Source organism: Anser brachyrhynchus (genome assembly GCF_964034855.1).
Source record: "Anser brachyrhynchus genome assembly, chromosome: 13".
In the NCBI taxonomy this organism is placed as follows: Eukaryota; Metazoa; Chordata; class Aves; order Anseriformes; family Anatidae; genus Anser; species Anser brachyrhynchus.
The window spans coordinates 15,743,647-15,767,116 of NC_137708.1; the positions used below are offsets into that span (position 1 = coordinate 15,743,647).

The following is a 23,470-nucleotide window of genomic DNA, read 5'->3' on the forward strand; positions in this document are numbered from 1 at the left end:
GCCATCCTCTGCTTGAGGAGACACAGTGGGGACACAAACAGAGGATCCAAATGAAATCCTTTTCTTGGAGCGGCTCTAGCAAAGCGAGGAAAAAGGTGACCTAAGGTAGGATTTCTTTTGTTTATTTATTTATTTATTTATTTTTCATGTATGAACATGTTTCTCAGCTGATACCAGGGGGACCAAAAAGGACCTTCAGCTCAACCTAAAACACTACAGTCCACAAAGGATGGAAACCAATGACAGCTGTGGCGTGACCACAAGGTCAGTTAAGAGCCTGTGCAAGGGAAATCAGCTCAGACTAGGTCACAGGTCCTTTTAAATATATATAAAAAATCAGAATATATATATAGAAAAACAAAACATATATATTTGTAAATAAAAAATCAGAAGAGGAGAGGGTGCCAACAGCAATAATGGTCAAGGCCCAGGAAAGGGCAACTGCAAAAAGGTAGACCAGTGGGGGATATGTAATCATACAGAAAATGTAGGTTTAATTAGCAACGTATATGGATAAATTGTGGGAAACGTAGAAAAAGTAGGTTTAATTAGAAATGTGGGTAAGGCTCATGAAAATCCAGGAAGGGAGTTCTGAAGACAAGAGACATGTGGGGGATACATAAATAACAAGAGGAGATAAGAGCAAGGACTGCCACGAGGCCCAGGAAACAGGAAAGTAACGAAGTGTGACCAAAACCCGGCACGGGAACAGGAGGCTGCGGTAAGGTAAGAGCCTGAGAAATACAAGGATCAAAGGACTGTAAAGGGGGGCTGGAGGGTTTTGTGGAAGGAAAACCTCTGGAAGGAAAGTGTGTAAAAGGAGCCTAGCCGGGTTGCAATAGAGACTCTTACTTGACCACAGTAAGCATCCGTGCACTCGGTCACCACACATGGTGCCCAACGCGGGGCACAACAAGTGAGGCTGTAGCAGTCCATTCTGGTGGCAATGCCCAACCCAACCATAGTTGGAGGAAAAGGAAAGGATCTCGAGCACCCATCACCGATCTGCAGGACAGGAGGTGAGCGGTCGGGAACCACGGGAAGCTCACTTACAAAAGAGTAGCAATCTAACCTAGATGTATTACAAAGCATCCTTAAGACTCAAAATTGTCCAGTATCCACTTTGGCATTCGTTACGTTTCTGGACTGGCCTAAGAGGAATGTACCAGATTTTCCAGTGACTGGTTCTTTTGATGGCACCCCCCCGGGTGGTGACAAAGCTGCCCGTGCCGTTCTGCAGGAAGGCAGATGGATGCTTCCCGGTGAGTATTAAATATTCATTGTTACATTATGAGGATCTGCAGCAACCGGAGAAGGAGACACCTGAAGTGGGCAGTGAGTCACCGAGGTGGACGTGGCCTCTAAGCTGTGGGTGGCCTCCTGGGTGTCCGGCTGCTGCTGCTTCTCCCGCTTATTCCTGTAAACTGAAAATGAAGGAGAGGGCATCGGCTCCTGCGTTTCCAAGGCCGCCCTGAGCTTCACCGGGACATGTGAAAATGCGACTGCAGGGAAGAATGGGTTTTGGAGGCTTTCCCGTGGCCAAACCCCTCTCTTTCCAAAACCAGATCTCTGTTCTGGATGGAGAGCCAGAGGGCAGCACAGAGATGGACACCCACCTTGCCTGCAAGCCCCTGCATCTCTAACGTACCAGCCATTGGTAGGTTAGTGCAATATTTCTTGTATTTCAGATTCCCAAATGTTCTGCACACCCTGGGAAAGCAGGGGGTCCCCTTCCAGCCTCCTCCTCAACACGTCATGGAGCCTTCTCCGCACCCGTTCCTGGAGGTGATGCTGAAGGCTGTGCACGCGTTTCTGGGGAGCCGGCGAGCCACACCGTGGGTTCACTACTGCTCAGGTTAGTGGCCAGCTGGGCACCAGCCCAAGTCCCCTGAGTGAGGAGGAGAGCAAAAGAGCATCCTCCACATTCGGGAGGAGAAACTCGTTTTCCACAAACACCTCCTTGAGCATCCCTGGGTGAAGCAGAGGCACTTTGCCTCTTCTCTCAAGACCTGATGCCGGGGGTGGGAGCTGAGAGCGGGGTCTCAGTGACGGAGCAGCTACTTGGTGTGGCTGGAAGGAAACCACTGGGCTACTTACAACACGGGAAGAGGAGCAGCAGTATGGGGAGGACTGCCACAGCAGGAATGATGAAGCCGATGGTCAGATCGACAGCCTCTGAGCAGCCCCGCTCTGCCAAGGAGACAGTGAGAACTTGTCAGTGGTTGCTCTCCTGCCCCCCTTGAACATCTACAGAACATGAAGGTCATTCAGAGGCTTCCCCTGGGGCGGGGAGGAGCATCCTGGTGTTTCACGCTGTGGAGCTCCAGGGGCAAACCTTGCTCTGCTGTGACCTCCTGGCTAAGCATGAGGCTTGCCACGACTGCATCAACTAGAGCCACCCTTCCTGCAGGACCAGCCTGCAAAGCCACCTAAGGACTTTCTCTGCCCTGGGTGAGGCCAGTCCCGCCCTGAACACCCCACCCCTCCCCAGAAGGAAGGCGAGCAAGGGCACACGCGGTGCCGACCCGGCCACCCATTACCGTGGAGCTGATGGAAGCTGCGGAGCAGGAGGCTGGTGAACAGCAGGTTGACTACCAGCGTCGTGGCTGTAATGCACAGGATGACACGGTGCCCTGGGAGAGGGGAGAAGTTCTGGTGGATGGGAGAGAAATGGGAGAGGAGGGCAGGCTGGCACGTGGAGGAGGGGGGCCTCAGTGGTGAGCAAGGCTCGGGCCATGCGCACGGACTCGCACCACGGCAGGGCCTGGTCCCTCCTGGAGTGACAACCTGCGGAGTTTGCTCCCAGGCTCTCATCAGGCCTTTTGCGCCAGAGGTTTAGGCCACCGACAGCAACTCACAGCCTTTGGACCTGAAGTGTGTGAGCACTGCTGGTCTGCACGGCGCCATCGCCACCGCTGTCAGTGCCGTGGCCACGATCACAGCCACGAGGAAAAGCCCGAGCAGGATGAAGGCAGCGGAATGACCTGTGGGGAGCAGAATTAAACAAGGAGGTGAGATGGAAAAGCTTCTCCTGGCCGAGGCAGACACTACAGAGCAGCGAACCCTGACATTGATTTCTCCAAACCAAACAGCACTACATCAGACAACGATGCTGCTGGAGAGACCTGGAGGTCTTTGGTGTCGTCAAAGATAAGACACCAGAGGAATGAAGAGCAACTCAGTTTAAATGAATCCTACCGTCTTCCTGCATCCAGATGACAGAGGCAGCAAACAGGAGGAGAGAAGAGGTGCACAGCAGCCCTAGGATGGTCATCATTAACCATTCCCATGCTTCCTTTCCTGGGCAAAAGGCAAATACATTTGAGTTAGGGCTCGGTACCTGACCAAGGGATCCAGGGTGCAACGTGCGAAAGGATGGTGAACGCCAAGCACAGGTTTCCCTTGTAAAGAATCAAATTCCCGAGATGTAGAAACCTCAAAGACAAAACCTGGTGGACTTCAAAGGCTTTTGGTGGGCTTCCAAAGGGCTTAAAGACTTGAAGAGGAACCATGAGATGCCAGCCAGTTTTGGACTTGCTCTGAGCTGGCCAAGACACCAGTTTCATCTAGTTTGACACGTTAATACAATTCTGCCCACCCAACACACACTGGATTTCTTCTGGAAACTGCATTTTGAGGGGAAGAGCCCAGATGGCACAAGCTCTTGCCACAAGCATCAGGCTTGTAGAGCTCCTCAGCAGAGATTACCCCAAAGGCAAGACCCAATGCATGTCTCCAGTGCTAGCAGTGGGATACGAATCCATGTGGGAGAACCTTCCTACCTGCTGTCGGGTTTTACCTCTGTTCTCCAGATGGTTTCTGTTGCTCTGGGGATTGTTCTTGGTGGGTAGAAGAGCACATTAGAAGGCTACCAAGGCCGTGTGGGAGGACTTGCTGTTGGCTAGGTCTTATGGTCTCCTTTCTGCTAACCATCATCTTGCTACAGAAGCACCCACATTAACCCGTAAGCCTGGGTGTGGGTGCACAGCAGTTTGCACCATCCTGACCCAAACACCAGTGTGCTTGGTTGCCAAACCCAATGCCACGTGGCCCTTGGTCAGCGCTCAGCACCTCCACGCAGGAAGCTCTTTGTGTCCTGCCCTTTTTATTTCTCCCCAGGAAACATCTCCTATGCCTCATACCATGATACCTTTGGGTGGCCCAATTTCTCACAAGGCCATTTGGGATTAGTGCTGCTAGGAAATTTTATCTTCTGTTCAAGCCACAGAAGTGTAAGAAGAAATGCATGAACTCCATGAACACCGAGCAAGGTTCCTCCAACTACCATGGTGAGTTAGGAGGGAAGGGGCTTGCCTCGCTCTCTGCCCTCCCCACGGCATGGAGAGAGGAGCTCAGGCGTGGGCACTCACCGAGTTTGTGCTTCCCCAGCTGACAGATCCGGATAACGAAGAGGACGACAGAGATGGCAGCGAGCACCAGCGCAGCAGCGGTCATCATCTGTGCAGCACGGGCAGGAGGTGCAAGACCTGCATGGAGGACAACCCCACAACATGGAGCGGCTATCCCAGGAGACTGCAACAAGCTCAAAACCCTAAAGGATTACTGGTTTTCCTTGCATGGCAGATCCCACGAGAGGCAGCTGAAACCTGTGAGGGTCTCAGAGACAAAGTGCTGGTGCCCAGACCTGCTAGAGATGGAGAAGACAGAGCGGGCTTGAGCTGGCACCTAAATGCACAAAGGCTGCAGGTCCAAGTGAGGTGACAGCCAACGAACAATACATCTGCCAGCTACAGGACCACAGCAGAGCTGCTGGGGGTCTCATCCAGGTACCTGTGGGCTCAGGGCTGGTGTGACAAGGTGGCAAAGCACCGGACCCACCCCGGCAGGGCAATGCTAACCTGTCACGGTCAGGTTGAGGGCTGCCTCCTTCCAGCTTACGGAGTTGTTGATTATGCAGGAGTAGGAGCCGCAATCCGACTTCTCTACCTTCCTTATCTGCAGCATGGTGGTCTTCCAAGTGAGCCGACAGCACTTTTCGGGAGGAAGGGGATGTCCGTCCTTCTTCCAGGAGACATCAGCCACCGTTCCTTGTGGCAGCATGCAGGTCAGGTTGATGAGTGAACCGGCCAGGTTTGAGCTGCTCAGGAGCTTGGGCTGGGGCAAGGGCTCTGGAAAGCAGAGAGCGACATGGCAGCACTGCCTGGGATTGCCTCTCCTCCCACCTTAGAGCCTGCCCCGGATGAGATGCAAGAACGGCAAGCCCCATGAGGGGTGAGCAGCACCTCCCCTTCTCATTCGCACCTCAGCTCAATGCCTCGGTTGAGTCTGGAAGGGGAGAAAGTGCAGGAGCAAGGCAACATCCACCAAGCTCAAAGCCGATGTCCCAGCCGCTGCCGTTAAGCCACGGTACCTCCCCAGGGGTGGGCAGCGCCAGCCCCTGGAGCTCAGGCATGGCACCCTGGGGCCATGGACACCGACCAGAAAGAGCTGCACGTTGGGATTATGCTGGGAAGTGATGATGGGGACTTTATGGACACTTCCAAGAGGAGAAAGGTTCTCCCACAAGCAGTGGGGTGGGGGGAGGTCAAAGGAGTCCTGATGTTCAGCCAAAGAGCAGCAAGGTGCAGTCAACACGCTGGAGGGAAGGGGGTCATGGCCATCCAGAAGGAACTGGGCAGGGCTGAGAGCTGGGCCTGTGCAACCTCATCAGGTTCAGCAAGGCCAAGTGCAAGGTCCTGCATCTGGGCCGGAGCAATCCCAAGCACAAACACAGGCTGGGTGGGGAATGGATGGAGAGCAGCCCTGAGGAGAAGGACCTGGGGGTGTTGGTGGATGAAAAGCTCGACATGAGCCAACAACGTGCGCTTGCAGCCTAGAAAGCCAACCGTGTGCTGGGCTGCACCGACTGCAGCGTTGCCAGCAGGGTGAGGGAGGGGATTGTCCCCCTCTGCTCTGCTCTCGTCAGACCCCACCTGGAGCCCTGCGCTCAGCTCTGGGGCCCCAGCACAAGGACGTGGACGTGTTAGAAGAGTCCAGAGGAGGGCCACAATAGAGACAATCAAGGGGCTGGAGCACCTCTGCTATGGAGACAGGCTGAGGGAGTTGGGGGTGTTCAGCCTGGAGAAGAGAAGGCTCTGGGGGGACTTTTTAACAGCCTTCCAGTACCTAAAGCGGGCTACAGGACAGCTGGGGAGGGACTCTTTGTCAGGGAGTGGAGTGACAGGACAAGGGGTGAGGGCTTTAAACTAAAAAGGGTAGGTTTAGATTAGATATAAAGAAAAAAATCTTTACTATGAGGGTGGTGAGGCACTGACACAGGCGGCCAAGACAAGCTGTGGGTGCCCCATCCCTGGAGATGCCCAAGGCCAGGTTGGATGGCACTTTGGGCATCCTGGGCTGGTGGGAGGGGTCCCTGCCCATGGCAGGGGTTTGGAACCAGGTGGGCTGTAAGGTCCCTTCCAACCCAAACCATTCTGTGATTCTGTGGTTCATCGGATCTAAAGTAGGACTCCACTGTTGCCTGCATTTAAACTGGTCAAACCCCAGATGGACCAGAGCACAGAGGAGAGGGCCCGCAGTGCTGCTGAGCTCCAGGAAAGGGCACTGCAAACCAGGGCGAGCTCTCGTTTCTGTTTGTCCTTCAGGGAAGTGCAGAGGCAGGGGAAGGCAATGCCGGTGTGAAGGGAGAGACTGCAAAGCCTGAGTGAGAAATCCTGTCTCTGGAGGGCATTTTCTGACATTCGCCTCCTGTGAGCAGCTGCTCGTGGTGAAGCAAGCAGATACATGTTAGGGCAGAAGGTGCCCCCCATCTCCATCGCTCCAGGATGGAGGCACTGAGCAGCCTGGATTCCCGACCCAGAGCTCAACCCACAGCCACATTAATTCTCAGAATACACTATAACATTTCCCAGCAATTATTCTGGGGTCTCCAGTCCATGTCGTTCAAGGCAGTAATGAAACCAGAAAGTTTTCCTCTAGTCCACTTAGGGGGAGGCATACCTGTGGACCCGTCTGTCCTACTGATGGCAAATCCTACTGATGGTCAGAGAAAAACATCCTTTCAACCTATTTTGACTTACTGATCACTCTAAGAGAGGTCTTTCTTGCTTTGTCCTGCATCAAGTCAACTGTTGCTTTATAGACGCCACTGTCCATCTCTCGCAGCTTCTGCAGGACAAAGGAGCCATTGTTTTGGTAGAAAACCACTCTGTCTTTGTAAGCTGGGTAAATGGTTATTAACTGTGAGTCTGCATAGTACTGCAGGATGAATTGGGGGGTGCTGTCTCTTATGTATTCCCACTCGGTGAAGTTCACATTCTTGATAGCCGGTGCATGCATCATGACAGAGGATCCTTCCTCTGCCAGTATTAGTGTCATTTCTGCTGCAAGACAGGACCCCTTCAAAAGCAGCAGCAGGTCTGGAAACAGGAGAGAAGCCAGAGCAGGGTGGGTTAGTTCAAAGCAAAAGCCAAAGGACAAATTAATCTCCTCTTATGCTCTTCTTGGAAAGGCCCCAACTGACTTCTTGAAACCCACTGTGCACATGTCTGATATCATAACATCATGGGCATGTTATAAAAATGCTTCTTAGCTGGTTCAAATATTTCCTTGCTTTTTGGAATGAAAACAACAGGAATCAGGGCTCCTTGGGGGCTTCTGCATGTCAGGAGCTGCTCAGTGGGACCACGTTCAGCGTTCACCCCTGGACCTCACCCAGTTCCCTCAGCACCTGAACCTGGTGGTACCCAGGCACGGTGATGCTGCAGCACTGGGAGGCACCTGCCAGGATGCTCACGCCTCGACCAGCCCTTCTGCAGCACAGAGGTGCAAGAGAGCGTGGAAATGCTGCAGGTGCCCGCTCTCCACCTCTCCCAGGTCTGCTGGAGCAGCAGGGCTGCGCGGTGGTACCCAGCCCAAGGACAGGTCCCCTCTCACACTCACAGCCTGCGAAGGACATGGCAAAGACCCGCAGGTGCTTTCAAACCGGCACGAGGGTTGAGCTCCTTCTGCAGCAACGCGCTCTCAGGAGGGTCGCTCTAGCAGTGATGGACCAGCCTGTGAACGACACCGTGAAAAGCACCATCAGCACTTCCCACGCACTGCCAGCCGAAGGCAGCAGAGGCAGCAGTGCTGGTGCTTTCTGCAGCCCTTCCTGCACCGCAGCTTTGCAGTGCTACAGCTCTGCCTCGTCCCTTCAACACCCATTTGTAGAGCCGCTGCCCATGACGGCCATGCCCCTGCCTGTACAGAAACACTTCGTCTCCTCTGGTTGAGCTCACTCCCTCACTCCCCACAAGAGAAGATTTAGCTCTTGAGCACTTGTGTGGCTGCAGGCTCTGCATCTGCCATATCCGTCATCGTGGTGACTTGGAAAACCCCAATCACATGCCCTTTCCCTCCCCTTTGTGCAACCGATCACAAGAACAAACTGTCTGCGCCTAGCACATTTTTCAATGGGGTGGAACACTGCTCGAAGCTGGCTTGCAGAGCTCAGATGCAATCATTGGCTGGATGACAGGGACCGAATTTACTGCTGGGTTTTGCAAAGGCCTGGAGCAAAGATGACGGGGGAGGAGCTGATATTTTTGGCAAAGGTATTTCACCGTCCTGTAATTAGAGTCTCAGCTGGGACCAGAAGAGGTCAAGATGGTCTGTTTTAGTGACATGGTCTGTTTTAGAGACAGCCTGAGGCTGGTCGGAAAGGAGCTTCTCATGCAGAGACGAGAACCTGTGCTGGAGGATGGGCCCACTCCAGAGAGACATTACCTCCTGGCAGCATCCAGCTGGCTTCCATGGACCCCTGCAAACATCAGAGCAGCATCTGAAGGAAAAGAAGGCAAAAGCCATTTCAACCATGGAGCTGCTTCTGGATCACTCCAAGCAGATGCCCAACCCAGCATCCTCACCCCAAGAGCAGCCAAAACCCAAGGGAAGAGGAAACAGGCCAGCCATATTGTGTTCACCCCTGTGATGGAGCTGATGGCCTGGCTTCTGCCCTCCTAAAAGGATTTTGAGAAATGCGGTTTCAGAGATGCAGGACTTCCCCTCATTATATTTCATTAAATTTCTCCCTGCCAGGTCTCACTGGATGGCAGCACAGCCTTTCGGCATGTCAGCCACTCCTCCCAGTTTTGTGTCTCTTTCTCCTCTTCATCTTCTGTCACCAGGGCATCCACCTCATTCATCAGTGGGCCTACATTGCCTCTAGTGTTAGTTTTATCCACAATGTACTTGCAGAAGCCCTTTCTGTTGTCCTTGACCCCTCTCGCAATGTTTAATTCTAGGGAGGCCTGAGCTTTCCTAGTTGCCTCCCTACATCCTCTGACAACAGCCTTATATTCCTCCCAAGTGGCCAGCCCCTCCTTCCATGATCTGTAGACTCTCCTCTTCCACTTCAGTTTGCCCAGCAGTTCCCCGTTTAACCATGCAGGTCTCCTGGCTCTCTTTCCTGGCTTCCTACCTGTTGGGATACTCTGATCCTGAGCTCAGAAGAAGCAGTCCTTGAACACTAACTCTGTTCCTGCCACATGAGATCCTGAACTCTACCATGAGAGGCAGTTGCAAACACAGAGATTCCTTACGGGGGCCAGGGCTACACTACCAGCAGCCACCCCAGAAACAGGAACACTATTTGTGCCAGAGGAGCAACACCAGCCCGGGGTCTTCCTATGCTGGCTGGGGAGCCAGCACAGCCGTTAGAAAATGGAGGCCTCGTCACCTTCCTCATCCTGATCTGGTGGCCTGTAACAGACACCCACAACACCATCCCCCACGCCAGCCTGCCCCTTAATTCTCACCCACAGACTCTCAACTCTCTCCTCATCCGCCCCTGGGCAGAACTCAACACAATGTAGTTGCTCTCTCACGTGAAGAGCAACTCCGCCACCTCGCCGTGCTGGCCTGCCTTTCCTGAGCAGGACATACCCGTCCATGGCCGCAGCCCAGCCTTGTGAGCTGTCCCACCATGTCTCTGTAATTGCCACCAGGTCATAATCTCCCGACTGAACACGGATTTCTAACTCCTCCTGCTTATTCCTCATGCTGGTGCCATGATCAGCCACTTTTTGGCTGTTTTTCTCTGGTATCCTCCAAAGTTTGGGCAAGAAACAGTTGTGGGTTTTGACAGGAAAATGGGAAAGATATTTTGTTTTATGGCGTATGCAACTATTTTAAGGATGTAAGAACAATGGCTGTGTAGGAAGCTGGCACCATTCATAGATGGAGAATTTCCTTTTTCCAGGCACATCCCAACCCGCATGGAAATGCCCGATTTTCCTGCTGGGGGCTGGAGTCCCTCCCAGCTCTCCCTGTGCCCATGGAGACGCACTGAGGATCCCCAGGTGATGGAGAGTAAGGAAAATTTGGAAGAAGGGCGTGCAATGCAGCTCTTGTGCACTTTGCTGCTGTTCTTTTGAAAGATGAATCCCTCCTCCAGCAGATAAAATCTCCTTCCTCAGAAACCTGGGGAAATGGGGAAGAGCCCTAGGAAGGAAATGCCTACATAAGTCAGGCACTTGGTCAAGCGTAACGGCAATCACATAGGCCGTTGTATCTCAGTGAGACACATGAACTCACCTCCCACACATATTTGTGGCATGAGAGGCAATTGCAAACACAGAGACTTTTGATGAGGGCAGATATTTCAAGAAGTTTAGCTAGAACACAGAAAAGGGGGGCCAGGCTCATGAAGATAGATAGACTTAGGACTATAACTAGCATCTCTTCTGTGTCTTGTCTTTCATTTCTACAAAACAGTCATGGGGAAAAAAATGAAGCAGAAGCACACTAGCCTGCTGGTGTTTCACAGAGTTCTTTGTAAGCCATCTGCTTCCAGCTCATCAGCCCCGGGAGATGCATCAGCAGCGCTTATCCAGCCTTTTGCAGGGATGAGCTGCATGTCAGCTGTTGAAAAGAGCCCCTTACGGGGGTCAGGGCTACACTACCAGCAGCCACCCCCACAAATAGCAATGCTATTTGTGCCAGAGGAGCCACACCAGCCCGGGCTCTTTCTATGCTGGCTGGGGAGCCAGCACAGCCCTTAGGAAAAGGAAACGCTTTCCCCCAGCTTAGGCGGCTCGCACGCAGCTTCAGACCTCAAAAACAAAAAAATTCCTGTGTGGACTGACAAAAGCAGGATTGTCTGCAGCCAGCTTCGCCCAGCATTGCTCGTGGGCCCCTCACTGCTGTGAGCCCTTGTGTTATTCCTTTGTAGCAGCTGTGCAGGGCAAGCACAGGGGATGGGCATGGAGCAGAAGGAGTCGGTCATTATCAGCCCTCGCCAGGGGCCTCAAACAGGGAAGAAAAAGGCCTCATAATGGGAAGAAATAGCAGGAATGTGCAAATTCAGCTCCCACACTCAGGACCACAGGTATTTTCCCACAGCACATGGTACAAGCTGGTGCTTTCAGGTGTGCTTATCAGGATGGGGCAGATACACAGCAGGCAAATATTTCTTCTTGTTGACAGCTCATATATAAAGACCTCACTGCAAAATGAATTATCTGGAATGATCTATTGGACTCTCCTGACATCAAAAAAGATGCAAATCATCCCACAGCTTCAGATTAAACATCCAGTTAGCAAATACGAATCCCTGTTGTGAGAGAGGTGTAGCTCAGCTCTCCCTGTCTCACAGAGCAAAAAGGACTACCAAAACTGGTGAAAAGCAGAAAAAATGCTACTCACCGGTAATTAAGCAGAAGGAAAAATCTTGCTTTGTCTTCTAAAAATGGCAGGACAGCTGTAGAGGAGCATGGCTCTTCGCAGCTAACGCAAACTGGCATGCAAATTATTTTTAGTCTTGCAGTTTGTGCTCAAAACAAAAGCGAGAGTGAGCAAAAAGGAAAAAATATTTCAGGAAAGTTTAAGGCAAAATTTCAGCCCTAAGCCCAATGATGAACATATCTGGGGTGAGGAGGCTTCTCACATCCCCACCCATGGTGGTGGAGGCAAGGGGGAACCCAGCAATGGTGGTCAGGAGGATTAACTTTTACATTAACCTCCGAGTTAAGTGTAAAGCCTTGCAAGATGCTGGAGCCATGGAAAAACACAGGAATGGGCTGAGTGGGGACAGACGGGATGTTTATGAGCTCTGAACTCCACACAGTGCTTACTGCCTATGAGTGTTTATTTGATATTTATGGGGCTGGATAGGAGGGGAAGCTGAGCTGGGGGAGCAGACCCCAGTACCCTGTGGGGGAGAGCAGCTGCAGCCCTAGGGGAAAGCAGGGGGGCCCCTCTGTCCCCATGGCTCCATCCCCCTGGCTTTATCCCAGTCGCCATCGCTCTGTCCCTGTCCCCATCCCCGTAACTGTTCCTCTGTCCCCATCGCTCTGTCCCCATCTTCCTGCCCCCAACCCCACCAGCCCGACCCCTTTGTGCATTCCTGACCCTGTACTCACCTCGCCCTGTTGTTCTTCTCCTAAAGCAGCAGCAGTGCACTCCTGGAGGACTGTGCCTTCCCTGCAGCCTTGCTCCAGCCTCCCAGCAAAAAAAAAATTAACCCGTTCTGTGGAGCCCCAGCACAGCTGTCCTAGCACCAGCTCTGATTCAGCACGCTGCTCTCTTCCTCCCCGTCCTCGGAAGTGCAGGGAGAACAAAAATAGTGAAAAAACGATTTCTCTGCTGACAAAGTCACTTTTTCCTCCTGCTCCAGCACGGAGTTCCTCCAACAAGATGCGTTCTGCTGGAACTGATCCTGCATGGGCTTCCCATGGGATGCAGCTCCCCAGGAGCTGCTCCAAACACGGGTCTGTAGCACAGGGTCCACCCGTCAGGAGCAAACTGCTCCAACATGGGTACCCCATGGGCAGCAGCTCCCCCAGATCCCCTGCACCTGCGTGGGCTCCTCTCCACGGGCTGCAGCGTGGAGATCTGCTCCATGTGGGACCCATGGGTGCAGGGGGACAGCCTGCTCCCCCAGGGGCCTCTCCACAGGCCACAGGGGAACTGCAGCTGCGTGCCTGGGGCACCTCCTGCCCTCCTGCTGCACTCACCTTGGGGGCTGCAGGGCTGTTTCTATGTTCCTCCTTCCTCTCCCCAGCTGCTGTTTTCAGCAGTTGTTCACAGCAGTTGCTTCTTCACAGCAACTTCACACTTTTTTTTTTTTTTTCTTTTCTGAAGTCTGCTCTCTCCGAGGCACAATCAGCATCACTCGGTTGGCAGCCCCCCTGCTACCAAAACCTTGCCACATAAAGCCAATACACCAATGTTGTCCAAAGCCAGCTCCATGGTGGCAGGAGGTCCTGAGAGCTGCCGTGTACAGGTTTCGGCTCAGCCCCGGCTCCCCCCACGCTCCCCCTCTTGCTAAGCACTGGGAAGCAGCAGCTTCTCTGCCACGCACCGAGATGCTCGCTCTGACCGATGTGCCCACCCCCGTGGGGACCTGGACCTTTGGCTTCCTGCCCCACGAGAGAAGTTCTGGCTCTGGGAAATATCTCCAGCCCAACCCGTTCCAAGGGACCTCACTCAGTACACTCTGCCTGTCCTCATGGCGCTGGGCAAGCTGCACGTACGACACCATCTCTCCTAGCATCCTCACAGACAAGCTGACCAAGCAGGGGCTGGTAAGTGGGCAGAGGGGTGGGCTGAAAACCGGCTGAGCAGCTGGGTTAGGAGCAGCAGCACAATGTCCAGCTGGAGGCCGGTCACTACCGGTGCATCCCGGGGGTCAATTCTGGGGCCAGTGTTGTCCAACAATTATCTAAATGGTATTGCAGAGAAACAAAAGACTGCTAACAAAAGCTAAGCAAACACAAAGTGAATAAATAATTCAGGAGCCCACAGGCACCAGGGCAACCAGAAAGTGTGACAGAAGGCTGGGAGATAAGCAAACATGGCCCATGCCCTCTGGAGAAGGTACTACCATCCATGAACAACCAGATCTTGTTACCTTGGTTTTCACGTGGAGAAAATCATCCTCATAAAGGGCAGTGAGGCCTCATCACCGGTGTGATTTGTGTTTGCCTCCCCTTGGCCAGCCCTGAGGTTTCCCACGTGCATAACTGCAAGGGCCCAGCTACCTTTGCAAGAATACTTGGAGGAGGGGGGCACTGAAAGCCAAACTTTAAAAAGCCGTAGAAATGGGTGAATTATTAACCCTGAAACAGCTGCAATCTGGTAGAGCAGAGGCCGCTCTCAAGTACCAGCAAAAAGCTGAATATCGCATTGGCATCCTGGTGGGATAGGGGCATCTTGCCTAAAAGCCCTTTCAACATTTGCTAAGTTCATGAGTTACCTTGCTTTGTGCAATTAGCTGAGGCCATAATGACCTCTGTGGCCTCTCAGTTTAACGCTCCTTAAACATTCTGAGATCTGAAGACTCAGTCTGAGAGATCTCACATTGCAGTTTCTGTGTCCTAGTATCTAAAACCAGCCCAGCATCACTGCTTAGCTGTAGGGGGGAACCCTACAATGCTCAGCATCTAACCTCCACTTTTGATTTTAGTGTGTATTTTAGTGTGTATTTTAGCGTGTATTTAGTGTGTATTTTTCTCGTGTCTCCATCTTATTTAATTGCTTATGTTCAGTTGCATGCTCGTCCCAGGTTGTGTTTGGAGGAAGGAAATATGGTTCCTGCTGAAGCTGATGCAATAATCAGAGGGGAAAAGCAGGAAAACAACAAGGCATTGGCGAGGATCCAGATTCCTGTTCACTGTCTGGAGTAAGCCCTCCCCTTCCCCAGCCCTGCATCACAGGCAGGACCATAGGCAACACCCAAACCCTGGCCTCCATGATGCCCCCCCCAAAAAACACCTCACATTTTTCATCCTGGGCAGAAAAACCCATCAGAGAACAGAGTAGCTACTGTCAACACCCAGTGACAGGGGGAATTCTGCAGAGGGATTTGCATTTAAGCAAATAGCTTCAGAAGCACGCCAAGGTCTCTGCAGGCGTGGGTGCTGCTGCTGGTGGGGACAGTGGTCCTTGGAGATGCTGTCCCATCTGCAAAGAGCATCGGGGGTGGGCAGGGAGGGCACAGAGCTGTGGATGTGGGGAAAAGCAGCCTGACCTCCCCTTCCAAAGCACATTGAAATCACCTGCACATGGGGAGCGAGCAGTTGAGTGTGGCCTCACACAGCGGAAGGAAGGGGTGGGGTGGGTACATTTGGTTAACTGCACACACAGCCGCATCCTCATTGACACAATGAACTAGTGAGAGAGACACTTGTAACTGTTCTTAAAGGCACTTCTCTACCCTGTGTCCTGGTTTTAAAGAGGAAAATAAAAGAGAAAATGTGCATTTGGACCCTCCAGTGCTGCACTGAATTTAAAAAAAAGGCAGAAATGATTAATTTATTTGCTGTTTATCATCAGTACATTGAAGGCTCAGACCTACTGAAACTCAGCGTTGGGGAGAAATTGGGTTGAGTCAGCCAAGTGTGAAACACCCCCAATGTCTAGCAGGTTGGAACAGGATCCTTGCTGATGGGCAGGGACATTTCAAAGGACCTGAAGGACCTGCAGGGAAGAAATTTTTCACAGTCAGGGTGGTGAGGCACTGGAACAGGCTGCCCAGAGAAGCTGTGGATGCCCCATCACTGGAGGTGTTCAAAATTGGGTTGGACGGGGCTCTGAGCAACCTGATCTAGTGAGAGATGTCCGTGCCCATGGCAGGGGGATGGACTGGATGGTCCCTAAGTGTCCCTTCCAACCCAAACCATGCTGTAATCCCATGTGCTGAACATCAGTGGAGCCAAAGGTCTGGTCCACCAGTCCCGACCTGCCCCACACCAGGCAGAGGCGTGAGCTGTGGTGGCCTCTCTTCTCACCCACCCCTGCATGGCCCCAAAACCCAACAAGACCCCTACAGATAGGTCTAACACTTGTTCCACCAGCCCGGGATGGTTTTGGCTGGGGCACAGAGATGCTGACTGAGGCTGTGATGAGCAGGACGGGCACTGGGGGCTTTATCCCAGTGCATCCACAGCACCAGCAAAATACAAAGGGCGTGGAGGAAACCAGCAGGAACTAAGGTTTAATCTTCAAGTTGAGGCCACGAGTGACACATTTGTGGAGAGATTTGAGCAGGTGCTTAAGCATGGACCCCATTGGAGCATCCTACTCCAAATCCTGCGTAAAATCAGGGGCTGTGAGGGCAGAGCTGGGCTGCACCTTTCTTGGGGTCTATGACTTAAGACATAGGATAATTTTCATATCTCACTCTTTTCACACCAAGATGGTGTGAATTTATACGGAAAAAGGCGAAAGAAGGCTCTACCTTTCCTTGTCGGCACAGCCAGAGTCACGTTCATTCTGCCACCCCTGTGTGGTGTGATCTGCGAAAAGACAAGTCTGCTCGCGGGCTCTGGGCAAAGCACCTGCGAGGCACAGCATTTTGGGGGATGGCATCCGGGGCTCAAATGGGGAAGGGAAACGGTCACCAGAGGGGCTGTGAGCTCTTCTCTAAAGCAGAGAAAGCCAAGTTGTGTGTAGTTCACATTGGTGCTAGATCGCATACGTGGCAAGGGAAGCGGAAGAGGGGACACTTACAGCAGAGGAAGATGGCGAGGAGGGGGAGGGCTGATACTGCTGCCGTGCTCACCGCAAGGGCAGTCACGTCCACAAACGCCGTGCAGCCGTCCTCTGCGGTCAGACAGGCGAAAAAGCAGAAGAAAACTCAGTCAGAAGGAAAAGAAAAGAGAAAGACAGGTTGCCACTGTGAACATGTGCAAACTTATTAAAAAAAAAAAAAGTAAAATTTTCCTGAAAAAAAGCAATCGGTTGCATTTTCTTTGAGTGGCTCCAGCTCCGGATGGCCAAGTGGAAGGGCTATTGCAGAGAAACTTCTCACCGTGCCGATGGTGGATGTTCTTTATGTGGAAGCTGCTCGTCAGCACCACCAAGAGCACCCCGCCGGGAGCCGCATAGCCCATCGTGCGCTGTGCTGGCCATGGGAAAGAGGACACAGAGACGTCAGCATGTGCACGAAGGATGAGATTTTGTACAAAAGAACACCCCCCCACACCTGTTTTTTATTTATCTCCATCCCTGCCATCCTTGAACAGCTCACCTGTTGTGCTTTTGAGCTGGATGAGCTTTGTAGGCTGGAAGGTCACGTTGGCGGCCACCAGGAAGGTGACCACAATCACGTACAGAAGGACAATCTCTGGCAATATGATGGCAATGGATGGGCCTGAAAGAAAACAGATCAGGGCTGAGCATCACTTCTTCCACTTGCCTACCACCTTCAGGATTTTGTAAAGCTCCATCGTTTCCCTTTCCCACCCCTCCAGCCTTTTCAGTCTCTCCCTGCAAGCAGCTGCTCCATCCCTTAATCATTTTAAGTGCCCTTCTGCAATTACTCCTGGGAAAGGGCTTTCTGTAAAGGGGAGTAACTACATCAATGGTGCGGATGGGTGCCTAACCCATTGGGTTGTCCATGACAAGCTGAGATCACAACGGGGAAACCACCTATCGCCCCAGATGGGTCCGTTCCTTCTATGGAGCACTGCCGTCCTCTCCAACCCACACAGGGATGTTCGTCCCCCGTAAGGTCTCCACCCCATGTGTCTTGCACAGCAAGGATTGCTCTTGCATGCTGCACCCTGCATGGGGGAAAGGAGAGGGGCCCGCACCGCACCGCCCCCAAAACGCCCCGTACCTTCTTCTCGCATCCAGAGGAGCCCGGCAGTGCCAGCCAGGATGGAGGAGACGCACACCAGCCCGCAGGTGTAGGCGCTGAGCCACCGCCACAGCTCCCCCCCTAGACACCCAGAGCAGTGCGAGGTGACATCCGTGTCCCCCCGGGGTATCCCGTGCCAGCCCCCAGCCCTCCCCTGGGTGGGACACAGCATTGGGGGGTCCCTGTCTGGGGCATGGAGGGGTTGACCTGCTCCGGAGGGAGGGGAGCTGGGAGGGGCTCTGTGCCCACGGCACAGCATGTGCTAAAGACTTCATTAAAATGGAGCCTTCTCATAAAAATAATGCTTTGAGATGCTTCATTTTTACGAGTGTCACTCAGTCATTTCAATCCTCTGAGCAAAAATGTGTAGGAAATGCCAGGCTTTAACCTAGCCAGAAAACAGAGCAAAAACAGTTTTCTCCCTTAAAAAGAAAATCCACCAAGGAAGGTTTCTCTCGTTACTCTTAAAAGACCTGCCAGACGAGGAGAAGGTGAGATGTTCAGGCAGCTGGAAGGGGAACGAGCCAGTTACCGGCTCTTCTGGCAGCATCGCTCCTCGCTCTGCCCCACTGGGTACGGGAATTGGGGGTTCGGCTGCCCCTCACTGTGGACTCACTTATTCGTAGCTTTTCGGACTGGCAGACAGGAAAAATTAATCCCCATCCTGAGACAGCAGCAAAGACCACGGCGACCACTGCAATCCTCAGCACATCCTTCAGGGGAGGAGAGAGACCTGGAAAAAAACAACTCATGGCTCTGGGAATGAGGCCACCGACAGGACCAGCGTGGATGGCTCTGCTGAGCCACGGAGCTCCCCCATCGCTGCGATGGGTTTGCTTTGCTTGCCAGCTGGTGGATCAGTGCCTCTGCTAGAGGCTCTGGTCCATGAAACATCCGCGCCGGGATGTGTGCTGCCCACAGGCACCCTGCCCACCACCCTCTGCCCACATCCTGCCCACCATCGCCTTGCCAAGGGCTGGGATGGCCAGCCAGGCCTTGGGACCTCCTCCAAGAGGGAATGGCCAACCTCCTTCTGCCCATCCCGCCAAGAACCATGACTTGGGGGCAGGCAGAGGTGCGATGGGACACTGGGAGGTGCTGCTGATCATCCTGCGATGGGGAGCTCCACTCAATGGCACGTGTTGGCCACCGCCTCACGGGAGGGCGGCCAGGCCTTTGGGCATGGAGGAAGAAGAAGGGGTTGAAACCACTCAGGGATGCTGGGGAAGGGTGGAGAGCAGGATGAGTGCTGGGAGCTGGGGAGCAGCATCTCCCCATCTCTCTCTGGGCCCAGGGGAAGCACCACTTGAGCTGCCGTTTTTGTGACCACCTGCAACAGTGACGTTCAGGGAGGTCTCCTGCCAGCTTATCCCGTTGCTGGCATTGCAGGAGTAGGAGCCGCAGTCCGACTTCTTCACCGCCCTCAGGTGCAGAATGCTGAGGTTGCCGGAGACGTAGAAACCTCTGCCCTGGGGAAGCGCCTGCCCGTCCTTCTTCCAGGTGATGGTGTCCACCCTGCCCTCCACCACCTCACAGAGCACCTCACCGGTGGCCTTGGCCACCAGGCCACTGCTCCAGAGCTGAGGGCGAGACACAGGCTCTGGAAAGAGGACAGAAACACCAGCACTTCTCTCAGATATGAGCTGGAGCAGTTTTCACCACAGCATCCTTGAGTCTGCAAGGATGCAATCACAGGTGCCCTTCTCCGGAAGGTCCTGCGCTGCTGGGAGCTGCTGTGCTTTCTGGTATTTATTTATTTTTCCTAGCTGAGTCATTGTTTTTATTGCATTTGAGTTATTACAGAGCATTTAATATATGAAAAAAAAATAAAGAAGAAGAGGAAAGAGAGGCAGTCCCCAGGCAGATTTCTGTGTAGCAGAAAGGAAAAAAGAATGGTGAGGAGCTGCGGTAGCATCATGATCACAGCCTTATTAGGAAGGAAATCCCAAGAGCAAATTAAGGGAATTGGCAAGAGCAGCAGGAGGAGCTTGTGTGTTGTTTAAAATGTGCTCTTATCTCTGCAACAGCGGCTGGCGCCTGCAAATGGCAAACAGCTGCTCAGCCAGTATGGTCTGAGGGGGAGGTTTTTGGTGACTTCTCCATAAAGAGCACCCTGCTGGGCTTCGCTCCATTAGTCCTGCCAGAACCCCTTGCTAAAGATGCTGCAGAGTTAGCAATGGACACAATCCCACCGGTCCCTCCGTCCTTCCACTGAAAGCAGAAAACAAGGGATGGAAGGGACCTTCTAGGATGGAGTCCGGCCCTTTGTCACAGCCAGATGCTCTAGGAGGTCTCTCTGGGCAGCACCACCAGACCCGGTGGTCACCCAGAGGTCTCCAGGAGGCTCTTCCCCAAGTCCCCCTTGCGATGTCTCCATCCATGGCTGGTCCAAGATCCTCATGATCAGCCCATGAGACTTAGCCCAAATCCTTTCTCCAAACCCTTTGGCTTGGCTGACGGTCTGTCCATATACAGTCAAGAAACATTACTCTGCTTGTATCCATCACCCCACGCCTCCCTCCCGTGCCCACCACTTACTGAGGACATCCAGCAAGATCTTCAGGCTCTCCCTTTCTGCCAGGTTGAAGGTCACTTTGTAGATGCCACTGTCGCTTTCCTGTAGGTCCTCCAGGAGGAGAGATCCATTGGATGGATGGAAAAGGGCTCGTCCCATGTAGTGTGGGTGGATGGCCACATTGTGCGGCCCCTCATTGTACTGCACGATGGCGCGGGAGACGGTGCCATTGAGGTACTCCCACTGCGCGGAGTGGATGTGCACAGCATCAGCTGGCCCAGCAAGCAGCACCGAGGATCCCACCACCACCACTCTTCTCTGCAGGGCTCCCTCTGCTTCCACAGCCTGTTGCAAAGGCACCAGCAGCCCTGGACGGCAGAAGAAGACAGAGAGAAGACAAGGCAGGGAGATGGAGCAAGTCTTGGGAGAAGCTGTGCCAAGGGCACGCAGGAGGCACCTGGACAGCTTGGTCGTCACGTCTCACAAAGCACTGCCATCAACCATCACGTCACCAGGCAGTGAGACATCCCATCCTGAGCTGGTAGGTGTGATTCAAGAAGTCTGGCTGCAGGGCTGAGAGCACTTCTGCTCGAGTTTTGGGGGGGGGGGGGGTGGCCTTCCCTCCCAGTCTGTGCCTAGAAAGGGCTTCCCAAGCACCTCAGCCCAGCTCCTGGTCTTGTTTGGAGCTGAGAACATCTACCTGTGAACATCTGCGCAGGATGGAGCTGCTTCCCCCAAATGCGTGGCAGTTTATGGCTTTGTCATGGCTTGGGCTCTAAGCGACACTCCAAGGACTGCGAGTGGTCACAGCGCCCGGCCCCGAGTGGAAAAAAAGAGTTTTCAGGGAAAGTCAGGCAGAAATCACTGCTAAAATCCCAGCCTGTAAAGCGGATTCTTTAAAAACAAACGAGCAAAAAGGTGAGGGCAAAGAGTTTAGAGGAAGGAGCCAGCTTAGGCAGAGGAAATGAAAGGAAGGGTAATTGTTTACTTAGAAAGAAAGGCAGCCACGAAATACAGGGTATTTATCTACCCAGGCGCAGAGCCAATGAATCGCCGGTGGCAGTCCCAGCACGACAGGAGTCCCTGTGCCTCTCCTGATGGAGAAGCCGGGATTTCTGCCCGAGGTCCTCTCCCCGCCGGGGCTGCCAGGCTGACCCTGAGCGTCCGTGGGAGATGCTCGGGGCCGGGGCCAGCAGCAGGAGCCCCAGCCGGCAGCGCAGGCTCAGCGCCCTCCCTTCTCGCCACCGCTCCTGCCCCACGGGCAGCTGCCGGCGTGCACCACGCTGCCGCCTGCTGTCTGCAAACCTCCTGAGAACTGTCCCTCGGCCCCGGCCGGTAATCTCTCGCAGTGATTTGGCAGCGCAAGGATAGGCGTTAGGCGTAAGAATGCAAACAAACCAAGCCCTCCTGACGGCTCTTCACATCTCGGGCTAGCAACGTTTAGAAACAGCCACCGGTTCTTATTTTTGTGCCCCCCAAATTGTGAAAGATGTCTGCAAGGAGAAGAAACAAGCTTACAATTGAAAAATTTCCTTTCTCTAGAAGAATACACTTTCCATGGTACCGTCAGTACAAAATAAGAGAAAATATTTCATTACAAGCATCTTTGTACACCTGCAATACCCAAAGCTCCTCCTGTAGATGCTCAGCACTCCCTGACACCGTGGCATCTGGAAAACAGTGTATATACCTTAACAGGTTTATTTTCCATTTCAGATGTTCACCCTGAAAATCTTTGTACATTTGTGCTTCAAGCCAGCCAGTGCTTTTATAAAGACCACAGTGAGATTATTTCCATAACTGCAATAAATTCTGTGTTATTACATATAATGGTCTCAGATGAACCTACCTGCAGAGGATGTTTATTCTCAGTACCATGCTTCTGAGTTGCTTCTACCTCCTCTGCCTTTAGACAGTGGATCAGAGATGCCCTTCCCCACAGGACAAACAATTTGTCCCATTTAAAAAGCCTAATCCACGTGGAACAGCAATCCCCACGCCCAATTGCAAATCTCTGCTGAGACCTCTGCTGGTTTGCACCAGGTGAGAATCCAGCCCCGAGCCTGCTGGATGGCATCATCTCCTAATTTACCTGCCAGGAACATCCAGCTGGTCCCCAGCAGCTCTATGGGATGGTGCAGCTGCATCTGCCAAGGAGAAAAGGCTCAAAAAATTCTGTATTTTAAAGGTAATGATGATTGTAAGTCAGGTTGTTGCTTGCAGGGGGCTGAATTCCTGATGCTCAGGAGGGTAGTGCCGAGGGTGGGCTGGCTCCAGGCTCACCGTTTCCCTGCTGATCGCTCCTCTCTGTTCCTGCTGCCTCTTCTCCTCTTTCCTGGGAGGTTTTCTGCTGGCAGCAGCCGCTCCCGCCCCAGCGTGCCACGAAGCTGCTGCTGTTCCTGCGGGGAGGAGTGGCACTGCGTTCCGAGGAGCCAGGCTGCAGCTGGGCAGAGCAGCGCCGCACCCCAGAAGCGGCCCCACCACAAGAAATGCAGTGCCTGATGGCCAGGACAACCCAGGGAGAAGAACCCATCCGACTTCTCTCCTAGGAGGAGTTTCCTATGTCCATGCCGGAAGCAATATAAATTCCAGGTGATGTCCCATTTTGTTTCCATGCCCTGAGGCCAAAGATCCAACCCCATCCCTTTCTTGCAGCTCAAGCATCTTCCATCCTGCCCCTGGGAGAGGGCCTCAGCTCCCTAAGCCTGTTTCTTGTCCTCTAACCTGCTTCTAGTGTTGGCAGGGGCTCTGGGACACTTGTTCCACTGCCAGGGGCTTTCTCCACCAAGACAGATGCAGAACGGGATCACCCGTGTGCCACAAGCTTTCCACAAAGGGAATTTCATTTTAAGGGGGTTTGCACTGGAGGAGCATCTGAGGACCAAGTTTCATGCTCTAGGCTGAGGAGCAGAGAGACGAGAGGCTCGGGAAGGTTGGAGCTGTGCCCCAGAGCAACAGGGAAAGCTTTCCTGCCCTGCCGAGTGTGGCTCAGTGTGACCACCAAAACTGGAGTGAGATGGATGCTGAGCCAGACAGCTGTCTGTGCAGCCAGTCATTTCACAATTTTGTGTTTTCATTTTTAAATGAACTTCTCTTTCTCCCTGTGCCTAGCAAAGTGCAGGTTCTCTGTTCCCATCTCCTTGGTTCCTCCATGTACGGTCACACCCCAGGCCATGTGCATTCTGTCATAGTGAAGCACTGCTGCATCCTGTGAGCTTGGAGAGCTGCAAAACTAAAAGCAACTGAAAGAAGTGTAAGGGTGCTGGTGCAAAACAGCAGCAGAAAAATGTGATTTGTCACAGGGAGCAGCAGCTCTGTCCCCTCCCTAGAGCAGCACATTGCTTGGGTAGCCCCTCGCAGCTGCAACGGAT

General features: G+C 53.2%; 2 protein-coding genes across 6 annotated transcripts; both read right to left on the minus strand.

The window, feature by feature from the left end:
* Nucleotides 1–111: 111 nt before the first annotated feature.
* Nucleotides 112–13,093, minus strand: LOC308177244 (uncharacterized protein). Of its 4 annotated transcripts, XM_080554152.1 has the most exons (13): nucleotides 12,957–13,093; nucleotides 12,363–12,538; nucleotides 11,647–11,773; nucleotides 8,728–8,782; nucleotides 7,903–8,016; nucleotides 7,041–7,379; nucleotides 4,860–5,129; nucleotides 4,371–4,487; nucleotides 3,199–3,300; nucleotides 2,859–2,984; nucleotides 2,541–2,633; nucleotides 2,098–2,190; nucleotides 112–1,424 (listed from the first exon to the last, which is right to left on the minus strand). In XM_080554152.1, the coding sequence occupies exons 5-13, from the start codon at nucleotides 7,916–7,918 to the stop codon at nucleotides 1,270–1,272; spliced, it is 1,311 nt and encodes a 436-aa protein (XP_080410278.1). In that variant the 5' UTR covers nucleotides 7,919–8,016; nucleotides 8,728–8,782; nucleotides 11,647–11,773; nucleotides 12,363–12,538; nucleotides 12,957–13,093; the 3' UTR covers nucleotides 112–1,269. The 4 variants fall into 4 exon arrangements, with proteins under 4 accessions (XP_080410278.1, XP_080410279.1, XP_080410277.1 ...); XM_080554153.1 differs by having other exon boundaries at nucleotides 11,647–11,737; nucleotides 12,363–13,017; XM_080554151.1 differs by having other exon boundaries at nucleotides 12,363–13,017.
* A 1,097-nt stretch (nucleotides 13,094–14,190) lies between these two features.
* LOC308177243 (hemicentin-1-like) lies at nucleotides 14,191–22,793 on the minus strand. Of its 2 annotated transcripts, XM_080554149.1 has the most exons (11): nucleotides 22,383–22,793; nucleotides 22,192–22,246; nucleotides 20,123–20,467; nucleotides 18,915–19,184; nucleotides 18,201–18,317; nucleotides 17,564–17,665; nucleotides 16,973–17,095; nucleotides 16,754–16,846; nucleotides 16,453–16,545; nucleotides 16,181–16,238; nucleotides 14,191–15,420 (listed from the first exon to the last, which is right to left on the minus strand). In XM_080554149.1, exons 2-11 carry the CDS (start codon nucleotides 22,244–22,246, stop codon nucleotides 15,360–15,362), a joined length of 1,317 nt encoding a protein of 438 aa, XP_080410275.1. In that variant the 5' UTR covers nucleotides 22,383–22,793; the 3' UTR covers nucleotides 14,191–15,359. The 2 variants fall into 2 exon arrangements, with proteins under 2 accessions (XP_080410275.1, XP_080410276.1); XM_080554150.1 differs by lacking the exons at nucleotides 22,192–22,246; nucleotides 22,383–22,793 and adding an exon at nucleotides 21,949–22,055.
* Nucleotides 22,794–23,470: the final 677 nt, after the last annotated feature.